Raw genomic sequence first — 12,344 nt, 5'->3', positions numbered from 1 at the left:
TTTGGCAACTCTTTGAGGAGTTTTTCTAATTTTCTAATTCACGTTATTACTTCTGTTTTAAAAGCTTCTCTAGGGGAGGGATGGTGGCTCAGTGGCAGAGCATCTGCTTGGTAAGCAGAAGGTCCCAGGTTCAATCCCTGGCATCTCCAACTAAAAAGGGTCCAGGCAAATAGGCGTGAAAAACCTCAGCTTGAGACCCTGGAGAGCCGCTGCCAGTCTGAGCAGACAATACTGACTTTGATGGACTCAAGGTCTGATTCAGTAGAAGGCAGCTTCATATGTTCATATCTTTTAAGAGATGGAAGACATGGGGATTAAGTTACCTCTTAGAACAGACTACAGGGCCTCTCAAAGTATAGATGCCATAATGTATGGAGTTGGGCTCAGAGAGGTCTATCAAGCTTACTCCTAGTCCCATGACTATGGAAGGAGCAATGAGGTCTTGGGTGCACCCCAAGTCCAGCATTGCTTGCACACGTATATAGGTGTTTAACTTGGGCTTCATTAATACATAAAACAAAGTCCTCTGTGTTCTCACCCTGGGCGGGGCTTGGGTTTCTGGACCTGCCATTTGGCACCATTCACAGCAGGTCGGTCTCATATCCTAGCAGCTTGAAGTCTCCACCATCACTGTCCAATGACCCTCATTTGCTAACCCTCTTGTCAGTGGAGGTGTGATCCATCGCAGCACCATCCTTGACTTTGCAAGAGGACCCCCTGGCTGTCCTCTGGTCATCTTCTTCAGGGCCTCCATGGGCTTTGGGGAAGAAGGGGCCCAGGCCTCAGCTGGTCAGTCAGCAGTGAAGTGGTTCTCCCCTCCACACACATTTCAGGCACAGGTGTTGCTTTATTCAGCGTTCTCTCTCAGCTTCTGGGAGGCTTTTCTTAACAGGAATCTCATCTCCTTCTCGGGTCTCCTTACTGTTGTGGCCGTAGCCTTGGTGCTACTGTTGCTTTATGAATTTCACCATCTGTTCTCATTTCTCCACCTCACACACGAGCTGTACTCATCCAAGTAAAGTGTTCATATTGTCTATCATTAAGGCTTTCGCCACCAGGTCTGTGTTTAGGCCCACTTTGTAGAACTCCACTTTGATGCTCTTGTTCCAGTCTCGAACCTTGGTGACATACGAATGGAAGGCAGCTGAGTAGTCACACATCGATTTTGCCCCTTGGTGTAGCTGCTTCATCATGGATCAGGCCCTCTCTTCCTCTAGGGGGTCCTGGAACTAGGGTTGCCAAGTCCCTCAGAGCTGCTGGCGGGGGACTTACCTCGTGCGCGCTTTGCACTTGTGGCACAATGGTGTACCTATTGTACCATAGAGTTTTCCCTCCCAAATGGCTAGACCGTCTGGGAAAACCATAGAGTTTTCCCGGAAATGCCTAGAGTGGCTGCCATGCGACATCAACGGCATGCTGACGTCATTTTTGGGTGACATCATTGCACCAGCAACGTTGGGAGAGGTTCCCCCCCTCTGGTCCAATGTGGGCCGGCAGGTTGGGAACCTCCCAGGTGGTTCCCAACCTGGAACTGGCAGCTCTACCTGGAGCTGCTTGCATAGGGCATGCAGGAAATCCATTGCATTCTGCAAGTCCAGCGATGTGGCTTTGTACAAAGTCACATACCAGTCCGTGGTATCCCCTTCCAGCTGAGAGCTCAGGAGATTCACTCTACTAGCTTCACTGGGGAGCATATCCCCCCATTCCTGCAGGAATTCTCTGGCCTGCACCAGAAAGTAGTCAAGTTTCTCAGAGTTGCCATCAAACTTGGCCCTCAACTTTCCCAGCCCCCGACAATTGACATGTCTTGGAGCCGGGGCTCCCAGACCTGATGGGTGAGGTCAGGACTCGGTCTGGCAGTTTGCCACCTTCTTGATCTTCCTGCTCTTCTTCATCTGCCGCTCCCTCCGGCTGTGCCACCGATGCGTTCTGCAGCCTCATAGTCACAAACTCTTCTAGCGCTGTCCTTTCGGCCCATAGCTCTTACCCCAGGGCATGCATCTCTGCTTGCAGATGCTTCTATTCCTCCACTTCTGCCACTCACAGGCCGGCCGCACTGGGGAGTCCCCGTTCATCTGTGGGTAGGGTTCCCCAGAATCCTTCACCTTGATTCCAGTGGTTCCGTGCACGTTGTCGAATTCCCCAGGTCTCGAGAAGACACCAAGAGCTGCAATTGTCACTGTCTGGAAGTCATCCCTGGCTATTCTGCAGCATCCACACTCTGCCAGGGTCTTGACCTCCACTCTGTGATGACCTTGGAGGGAGAGAGGGATCCCTCTGAGGTGCCCTTGACCTTCCATCTCTCATTGGGGACTTTTGGCTCGGGGTCCTTCAGGTGGCCCTCATCCAAGGGACTGGGTTTTGTAGCGCCGGCAGCCCTTTCTCCCTCTTCACCAGATCCACTCATGTGGGATCTAAAATGGGTGACAATTAATATAGCCTGTTAATAAGTAAAAATAATAATACCAGGGCAATAACATCAGTCAAGGCCATTCACAGCTTCAAGGTGAGTCTGGCAAAATGTAAGATTTTGCCAGGTTCAATCGCGAGACTTCTTGAGTGGGATCAGAAGAAGTTTAATGAAGTTTAATAATAAAGCAAGCATTCCATGACAAGTGAACACCAGCCCAGGTCTTGCCAGACTGGGGCACAATCAAAAGTTACCAACTATTATAGAAGAGGGGGTTCTTTCTCCCATGCCCACCAAAAGTCTTTTGAAAGTCTTTATTAAAATAAATGCATTTCTTTCCCAGGCCGCAGTAGTCAAGGCAAACTCTGCCCTTCAGTTGACGCTTATCAGTGTTGTTTAGGGAGACGAGATTACATGTGTCTCCCTGTGGCCACTTTCCACCTGCGAGTCTGCATCCCACATCTCACCAACTGCTGGGCATTTCAACAAGAGACCTTGTAACTGGAAACATAAGAACATCAGAGAAGCCCTGTTGGATCAGGCCAATGGCCCATCCAGTCCAACACTCTGTGTCACATAAGAACATCAGAGAAGCCATGTTGGATCAGGCCAATGGCCCATCCAGTCCAACACACACACACACACACACACACAAACACACACACACACACACACACACTGTGCTAATAGCCACTGATGGACCTCTGCTCCATATTTTTATCTAACGCCTCTTGAAACAGGTTCATACAATAGGATTAGTATCATGTGGGATCTATAATGGGTGACAATTAATATAGCCTGTTAATAAGTAAAAATAACAATTCCAGGGCAAGAACATCAGTCAAGCAAATGTCAATCAGAAACCTACAACCACAAAGAGGAACCTTGTCAGGGATTAGTTCCTGACACTTGTGGTACAGCTGATGAGAGAAGGAGCTGGAATCTTCCTACACCACTTCCTACCCCACCCCTTAGCCTGGGCCCTTCTGAGGAAAAGGCATTTGCCTGGGTTGGGAAACTGTAAGGTTCCATAGCCACCTACTTCTGTGCTGGATTGCTGCCAGCGGTTTCACGCACAGAAGGTCTCCACAAGGCATAGTTGCTTGACTAAGGCTGCTGCCACCAAAGTAAAGCAATTTGCTGTGATCTTTCCCAAACCTGGTTTGTATGATCTGGTTTGAAAGATGGGAAGGGGCATTTCCTCTGAATCCCCAAGCTTATTTTTTTAAATGTACTCACTGTAGAGTTGCCAGGCTGTGCCAAGCAACTGGCAGGAGAGTCAGGGGTGGGGACTTGAGTGGGAGTGACATAATCTGTGCCATGTTGTCACTTCCGGGGACAATCTAGAAGTGATGTAGGGTGGGTCTCCTGCCAGAAACTCTAGGGTTTTATTTTAGAATTTCTGACAATTCCTAGAATCCACCCTATATCATTTATGGATTGTGATAGGAAATGATGTCACTGTCCAGATGCTGCCAGAGTTTGTTCTAGGGTGGCTGGCAGGAGACCTCTCACGTTAGTGCCTCATAATAGGGCAATTTTTCCTAACTGTACATTGAATATGTGAAATGAGCTAGAGTGTTAAGAAGACTTTGTGTGAAGGAGTGTTTATCATGGGTAGAGGGCCTCCCTGCCCACAGATCACTTCCATAGCCTTCGATGTTGGGCCTCCTGACACTTCGTTAGAAGGAGAAAGAAGGATGATAGAAGATGAAGTAGTCCTTGTTCAGACACCTTTTCGGACTTTCGTATCTCATAGACATTGCAGTGCTTTCTGTCAGAGGCATGAGAAACCTTTGGTCTGTTGGGTCAAGTGGGGAAAAGGATGGAAAAAAAAAAAACCTCCAGACCTCAAACCTTTCTTTAAAGCTTAGCAAAGACATTAGCCTCTTTCAGGAAATAGCTAGAAAGTTTCCAAAGTATTGTTCTTTCCTTCCATTGCAAAAGGACTTCATCTTTTACAGTAGCAAAGAGTCTTCAGGGACTCTTCAGGGAGAGAGGGAGGGAGGGAGGTTGCAGGTAAACTTGCTTTGCTTCTCACAGGCAAAGTAGATATCCATCCATCCATCCATCCATCCATCCATCCATCCATCCATCCATCCATCCATCCATCCATCCACCCACCCACTCACCCATCCACCCACCCACTCACCCATCCATCCACCCACCCACCCATCCACCCACCCACCCATCCACCCACTCACCCACCCATCCTTCCACCCACTCACCCACCCACCCATCCATCCATTCATCCACCCATCCACCCATCCATCCATCCATTCATCCACCCATCCACTCACCCACCCACCCACCCATCCATCCATCCATCCATCCATCCATCCATCCATCCATCCATCCACCCATCCATCCATCCACCCATCCATCCATCCATCCATCCATCCATCCATCCATCCATCCATCCATCCATCCATCCATCCATCCATCCATCCATCCATCCACCCACCCACCCATCCATCCACCCACCCACCCACCCATCCATCCATCCATCCATCCATCCATCCATCCATCCATCCATCCATCCATCCATCCATCCATCCATCCATCCATCCATCCACTCACCCACCCACCCACCCATCCATCCACTCACCCACCCACCCACCCACATTTATATCCCACCCTCCCCTGATGGGCTCATGGCGGGATATAAATGTGATATATCCAATACAACCCAGAGTAGGGGTACCATTCCCCAGGTAGGGGTGGAGGATTGCCCTCTGGCTGGTGGGAGGAAGCTCCCGCACACCCCCTCAAACAGCAACACCACACATGACATGTTGACATCACCTTGAACTGACATCAGCATGTCGGTGATTGCTGGGGGTGCTCAGCTTGTTAGGCAAAACTCTATGGTTTGAGGTTAATTTTACCATAGAGTTTAGCCCAAAAAGCAAAGTTTTGCCCCTGACATCACTGACATTCTGATGTCACTTCCGAGTGCAATCAGCGCATCATGCAACAACCCTGCCCACTCCAGGAACTTCCACAAAATCCCCCCACTGGCTCATTGAAAGGACCTGGCAACTCTAACGTAGAAAGGTTAATGAAAAGGAGAGCAACAAAGATGGTGAGGGGTCTGGAGACCAAGTCCTATGAAGAAAGGTTGAAGGAGCTGGGCATGTTTAGCCTGGAGAGGAGACAGCTGAGAGGTGATATGATCACCATCTTCAAGTACTTGAAGGGCTGCCATATAGAGGATGGTGCAGAATTGTTTTCTGTGGCCCCAGAAGGTAGAACCAGAACCAATGGGTTGAAATTAAATCAATAGAGTTTCCGGCTCAACATTAGGAAGAACTTCCTGACCGTTAGAGTGATTCCTCAGTGGAACAAGGTTCCTCGGGAGGTGATGGGCTCTCCTTCTCTGGAGGTTTTTAAACAGAGGCTAGATGGCCATCTGACAGCAATAAGGATCCTGTGAATTTGGGGAAATATATTTGTGAGTTTCTTGCATTGTGCAGGGAATTGGACTAGAAGACCCTGGAGGTCCCTTCCAACTCTATAATTCTATGAAAAGGAGCCTCATAAGATTGCAGTTTAAAGCTGAGGATCAGCATGCGTGTGAGCATCTTTCCCATCAGCTGTTATCTACCTAAAACAGCCTCTCCTGTTTTATCCTCACAACCACCCTGTGAGGTAGGTTAGGCTGAGGGTGTGAGGGGCCCCAGGTCACCCAGTGAGCTTCCGTGGCAGAGTGAGGATTCAAACCTGGGTATCCCAGATCTTAATTCAACATCTAACCACTACACCACATTGGCTGTACATTGACTACAGCCCAAGAGGCAGAAGAAAAGTAGTAGAGGAAGCTGAAACTCTCGTTATGGTGGTTTTGGAGCAAAGTATTGAACTGATGTCAGGCGGCTTTTTGGTACTCCATTTTCCTTTGCATTTTTGGGACTTCCAGCATTTCCCCTCCAATTTTTCTCCAAGTGGGGGACCAGGATCCTTCTTGCCAGTCATCACAATGAAGAGAACCTCCAAAACGAGTACTTAAACTTTGGGTGTGGTAGAGCCCTATCTAACCCAGAAAAAATAAAATGTGGAATATGCTGCCAGAAGATGTAGTGCTGCCCGCAGGAATAACCAGCTTTAAAAGGTGATTAGATAGATTCATGGAGGATACGTTTATCAGTGGCTCCTAGCCCTGGTGACTGAGGGGAACCTCCATATTCAGAGGCACTAATCCTCTGAATCCCAGAGCCAGAAGGCAACATCAGAAGAAGGCCTCAGCCTCTCTTCCCTGTTGTTGGGAACTGATTGCCCACTATGTGAGACAGGATGCTGGACTGGATGGACTGTTGGTCTGTTCCAGCAGGGCTCTTCTTATGTTCTTAACAGACACAGAGAAGGGGAGGGGGTTCTCAGCACACAGTGAGAGAACTTCAGGTCTCTCAGTGACTTCTTACAGTGGGTTCTTTCAGATGCTGAAGAGCATGGGGACAAGATGAGACTTATGGGAGTGTGGCTCGGTGGAAGAGTCCCTGTTTTGCATGCAGAAGTTTCCAGGTTCAGTCCCCAGCATCTCCAGTACCGGGTGGCAGGTGATGTGAAAGACCTCAGCCTGAGTCTTTGATGAGCTTCTGCCTGTCTGAGTAGACAATATTGACTCTGATGGGTGGATAGTTTGATTTAGTACAAGGCAGCACCATGTGTGACTTTCCAGCCTCCCATAAGCCAGTGGCCAAAGGGGATTAATTATCCTCTCATTGATTCAGGTGACCAAGGCAATTTTTGTACCAGACCTGCATCCACTTTGTACGCATTCTTTCCCACTTCTTGCCAGTCTGGTGCAACTGTTAGGGTGTTGAATTAGGATCTGGGAGGCTCAGGTTCAAATCCCCCCTCTTCCAGGGAAGTTTGCTGGGTGACCTGGGGCTGGTCACACAATCTCTGCCTAACCTACCTCAGGGATAAAATGGAGGAGAGGAGAATGATCTAAGCCACTTTGGGCCCCAACTCAAAAAGGATATTATAGCATTGGAAAAAGTGCAGAAAAGGGCAACTAGAATGATTAAAGGTTTGGAACCCTTTCCCTATGAAGAAAGGCTAAAATGCTTGGGGCTCTTTAGCTTGGAGAAACTTTGACTGCGGGGTGACATGATAGAGGTTGACAAGATTATGCATGGGATGGAGAAAGTAGAGAAAGAAGTATTTTTCTCCCTTTCTCACAATACAAGAACCGGTGGCCATTCAATGAAACTGCTGAGAAGTCAAGTTAGAACAGATAAAAGGAAGTACTTCTTCACCCAAAGGGTGATTAACATGTGGAATTCACTGCCACAGGAGGTGGCGGCGGCTACAAGCATAGCCAGCTTTAAGAGGGGATTGGATAAAAATATGGAGCAGAGGTCCATCAGTGGCTATTAGCCACAGTGTGTGTGTGTGTATATATATATATATATATATATATATATATATATATATATATATATATATATATATATATATATATATATATATATATATATATATATATATATATATATGTGTGTGTGTGTGTGTGTGTGTGTGTGTATGTGTGTATATGTATGTATGTATATGTGTGTGTGTGTATATACACACACACAGATATTGGTCACTGTGTGACACAGAATGTTGGACTGGATGGGCCATTGGCCTGATCCAACATGGCTTTTCTTATGTTCTTATTAAATAAAATAAATATTCCTTAAAAAGTGAAAGAAGCCACCCTCTGAATAACGGCGGCACGTCCAATTCGATGTACCTGCTGTTATTTACAAAACGAGAGATTACTTTGTTTTCTAACTCCAACCCTAATTCCAGGCAGCACAGTTACATGTAAAAAATACGAACAAAACAATAATACAACCTTCAGAATTTGTACAGGAAACAGATCTCCCTTCCTGACAACTGTATGACGGTGTACATGTTAAAAAGTATGTTTCATGAATGATCTTTTTTTTTTTTAAAAAAAAGACTCTTTCCCTCCAAGTATTTTTGATGTGACTAAGCTAAAGCTGCTCCTACCTTTAATAATTCATGCATTACTTCCAAAATTACAAACAAACGAGCGTTCAGGAGAGAGTTCTCTCGCTTCTTTTGTACAGAAATGCCCTATTGGCTGGATCCATGATTGTTTTTATTTATGAAACTACTCATGAATTATTAAAAGAAAGCTCGCCTGGCACTCGGTTTAATGACACGAAAAAATGATTTCAAACCACATCTATGCGCCCCGCAAGTGACATTTTATCCCTTTATTTTTACTTTAAAATAAACAAATTGTAGATTTATGCACATAAGCATTAAATTTGAACACAACCATTTTTATGTAGTTGTACTAATTTAGTCCATGCAGTTGTCAGTTTAGGCAAACTATAACCCACAGAGGAAATGATATCTCTGCTGTGAGAAGAACTTCCATTGATTTTGAGAGTGGGTAAACTGTGAGACATTTAGCAACAAAGGAAAGGAAAAGGAAAGGTCCCCTGTGCAAGCACCAGTTTTTTCCGACTCTGGGGTGATGTTGCTTTCACAACGTTTTCACGGCAGACTTTTTACGGGGTGGTTTGCCCTTGCCTTCCCCAGTCATCTACGCTTTCCTCTCAGCAAGCTGGGTACTCATTTTATCGACCTCGGAAAGATGGAAGGCTGAGTCAACCTCGAGCCAGTTATCTGAAAACCCAGTTTCTACCGGGGATCGAACTCAGGTCGCGAGCAGAGCTTAGAACTGCACTCTGTGCCGCGGGACTCTCTTTAGCAACAAAACCAGCCTATAAAAACTATTATTATCGGTACTAGCTTTTCTGTTCTGTGCTGATGAAGATACGTTATAGAAGGTGCTGTCAGGTCACAGTTGACTTACGATGACTCTGTAGGGTTTTCCAAGCAAGAAGCATTCAGCGGTGCTTTGCCATCGAGTGCTTCTGCATTGTGACCCTACAACAGATTACATTACTAGATCAAGCGGACCATTTCAAAGCTGGTGATAGCCCACTTAGTGATCATTGTCCTCTAAATCTAGTAATCGCTTTTAATAGTAATATTTATCTGGTTCCAACATTTGAATGCAGATGGTCCTCTGCTTCTCTCAGCATAGAACTTGCAAGGGCTCTCTGAAGGCTCAGAGGACAGGAGTGAGAAAAAGCCCATTGGGGACATTTGCATATTAGGCCACACCTCCTTTCACCATTGTTTTGTACAGCTGGAAATGCATTCCTGTGCCTTCTTGTTCAAAAAAGGCCCTGGAAGTGAGGCATGGGAGGCGCAGGGAGTTGGCCAGAGTTGGAGAGGAGGGTGACAGAGGAATAAGTCGATGAGTCAGGAGGTCTCCCAGTGGGGAAGAAGGTTCATGAGGGGCAGGCCTTTATTTAGAAAGGGGTCCCAAGGTGAGGCCTGTGAGCACCGTGGTGCCTGCCAACAACTTTCTTGGTGCCCACCTATTGTTCTTAGAAAATAGGTGGGGACAGGTGGGGCTTTTGCCCAGCAATTGCTTCTGATTGGTTCCTGGAGATTTGATTGGCTGTGTGTTGCTCTGGCGACAGCTGCCACCACAGCACAAGGAGCTTCACTGTGTGGCTGAGGTGGTCATTTTATGGCAGGTTTCACCTCCTGCTAGGGTTGCAAGGTTCAGGCTGGGAAAAGCCTGGAGATTGGGGTGGAGCCTGAGCAGTGTGGGGTTTGAAGAGGGGAGGGACTTCAGTGAGTCTAATACCATACAGTCCACCTTCCAAAGCAGCTGTTTTCTCCAGGGAGACCAATTTCTGTCTGCTGGATATCACTTGTAGTCCCAGGAGATCTCCAGCTACCACATGAAGGTTGGCAGCCCTACCTCCTGTTGCAGCCATTTTGTGGCAGCCATTTTAGGCTGTGTCCACCGCACTGTGTCAGAATTCCAAATATATTGCCAGGCTCAAAATGGTTGGGGGGGGGGGCTGATTTAGAGGCATGAGTTTTGTTCCTGCCTCAGATAGTTCTGTTTTTGAACTAGGGTTGCCAGGTCCCCCTGGCCACCAGCAGATTGGGAAACTCCTGGAGATTTGGAGGGGGGAGCCTGGGGAAGACAGTGACCTCAGTGAGGTACAATGCCATGGAATCCACCAGGAGAGCCAGTTTGGTGTAGTGGTTAAGTGTGCGGACTCTTATCTGGGAGAACCGGGTTTGATTCCCCACTCCTCCACTTGCACCTGCTGGCATGGCCTTGGGTCAGCCATAGCTCTGGCAGAGGTTGTCCTTGAAAGGGCAGCTGCTGTGAGAGCCCTCTCCAGCCCCACCCACCTCACAGGGTGTCTGTTGTGGGGGAGGGAGATAAAGGAGATTGTGAGCCGCTCTGAGACTCTTCGGAGTGGAGGGCGGGATATAAATCCAATATCTTCATCTACCTCACAGGGTGTCTGTTGTGGGGGAGGAAAGTAAAGGAGATTGTGAGCAGCTCTGAGACTCTTTGGAGTGGAGGGCGGGATATAAATCCAATATCTTCTTCTTCTTCCAAAACATTCATTTTCTCTGGGGAAACTGATTGGAGATGAGCTAGAATTCTGGGTGGTCCTCATGTCCTACCCGGAGGCTGGCATCCCTATTTTTGAAGATATCCTTCCCTTTAAGCTTGTATATAAAACATTTCTGATTTTGGGTTCATTTCAGGAAGTTGCAATCACAGCGGAATCCTAAATGTCAGCCAGCCCTATGTGATTCAGCTGAACTGGAGAGGATTTGCCTACAAATATGGTGCCTGGGGAAGGGATTACTCTCCCCTAACTCCTGAGAAAGATCTCTTCTGGGTTGCTCCATTGAATACTGACGGGAGATACTTGGAATATTATAGACTTCACCGTTCCTATGACGATTTGCTGCTCTACAAAAATCCGAAGGAGTATCGAGTTCAGTATGGTGAAGGCAGCGGTACCGCCGTATACAAAAATTACATGTATTTTAATGCACATAGCTCCAGAGATATGAGCAAGCTGGATTTAAACACCAACCAAGTGGCTCTGAGAAAAATGCTTCCAAACGCTGCCTATAACAATCGATTCTCCTATGCGGGCGTATCCTGGCAAGATATGGATTTTGCAGTGGATGAGAATGGGTTATGGGTGATTTACTCCACAGAAGCCAGCACAGGTAACATTGTGATCAGCAGACTCAACGAGACGACACTGGAGGTGCTCGATACGTGGCAAACAAGGCAGTATAAGCCATCAGTATCAAACGCTTTCATCATATGCGGGGTGCTGTATGCCACGAGGACTCTCAATACAAGGAAAGAGGAAATCTTTTACAGTTACGACACCAACACAGGAAAAGAAGGGCAAATAAGTATCATTTTTGATAAAGTGATGGAAACAATTCAGAGCATCAATTACAGCCCTGGGGATCAGAAACTGTACGTTTACAATGACGCCTATCTTCTGTTGTATAATCTATTTTTCCAACCTCTTCCACTATCGTAATTTTCTACAGAGGTTTTTTTTTTTTTTAATGCCAATATTCAGGAAGGAGCATGGCTGGGAAAGCTGAGAAATAAAATTTCTACATTTTTTGGGGGGAGAGGGATATGGTTTATGATTGATTAATGGGCGCACGACCAGTCCCTGGGAATAATTTTTAATGATCCTACCAAGGCTTTTAAAGTCTCCATTGATTTGTGGGAATTAAGCTTCAATTAAGAATTAAGAATCAATCTTCTGTTGAAATCTGTGTACTGCAAACATGTTTAAATTTGGCTAGGTTATACTGAGACAATATACTCTGTTGCATGGTTCCCCAGTGCAGTGCCTGTGGGCACCATGGTGCCTGCTGATATTTTCCCCAAATGTTTTTGGAAAGTGGGTGGGGCCAGGTGGGGCTGTTGCCTAGCAAGGCTTCTAATTGGCTCTTGTATATTTGATTGCCAGTGCAGATTTTTAAAAATGTTGCTTTGGCTTTGGCTGCCACCACAGCATAAGAATCTTCACCATGT

General features: G+C 46.8%; 1 protein-coding gene across 1 annotated transcript in view; it reads left to right on the top strand.

The window, feature by feature from the left end:
* OLFM4 (olfactomedin 4) overlaps nucleotides 1-11,853 on the top strand; it is a 33,095-nt gene extending 21,242 nt beyond the window's left edge. Inside the window, exon 5 of the mRNA XM_060235224.1 lies at nucleotides 11,030-11,853. Coding sequence (XP_060091207.1) covers nucleotides 11,030-11,835 — 806 coding nt within the window. The 3' untranslated portion in view covers nucleotides 11,836-11,853. The remainder of the gene's footprint in view (nucleotides 1-11,029) is intronic.
* The last annotated feature ends 491 nt before the right edge of the window (nucleotides 11,854-12,344 follow it).

The sequence above is a fragment of the Heteronotia binoei genome, chromosome 3, assembly GCF_032191835.1.
Source record: "Heteronotia binoei isolate CCM8104 ecotype False Entrance Well chromosome 3, APGP_CSIRO_Hbin_v1, whole genome shotgun sequence".
Classification (NCBI taxonomy): domain Eukaryota; kingdom Metazoa; phylum Chordata; class Lepidosauria; order Squamata; family Gekkonidae; genus Heteronotia; species Heteronotia binoei.
The sequence above is the reverse complement of the archived record's forward strand: the minus strand, read 5'-3'. Positions and strand labels throughout refer to the sequence as shown.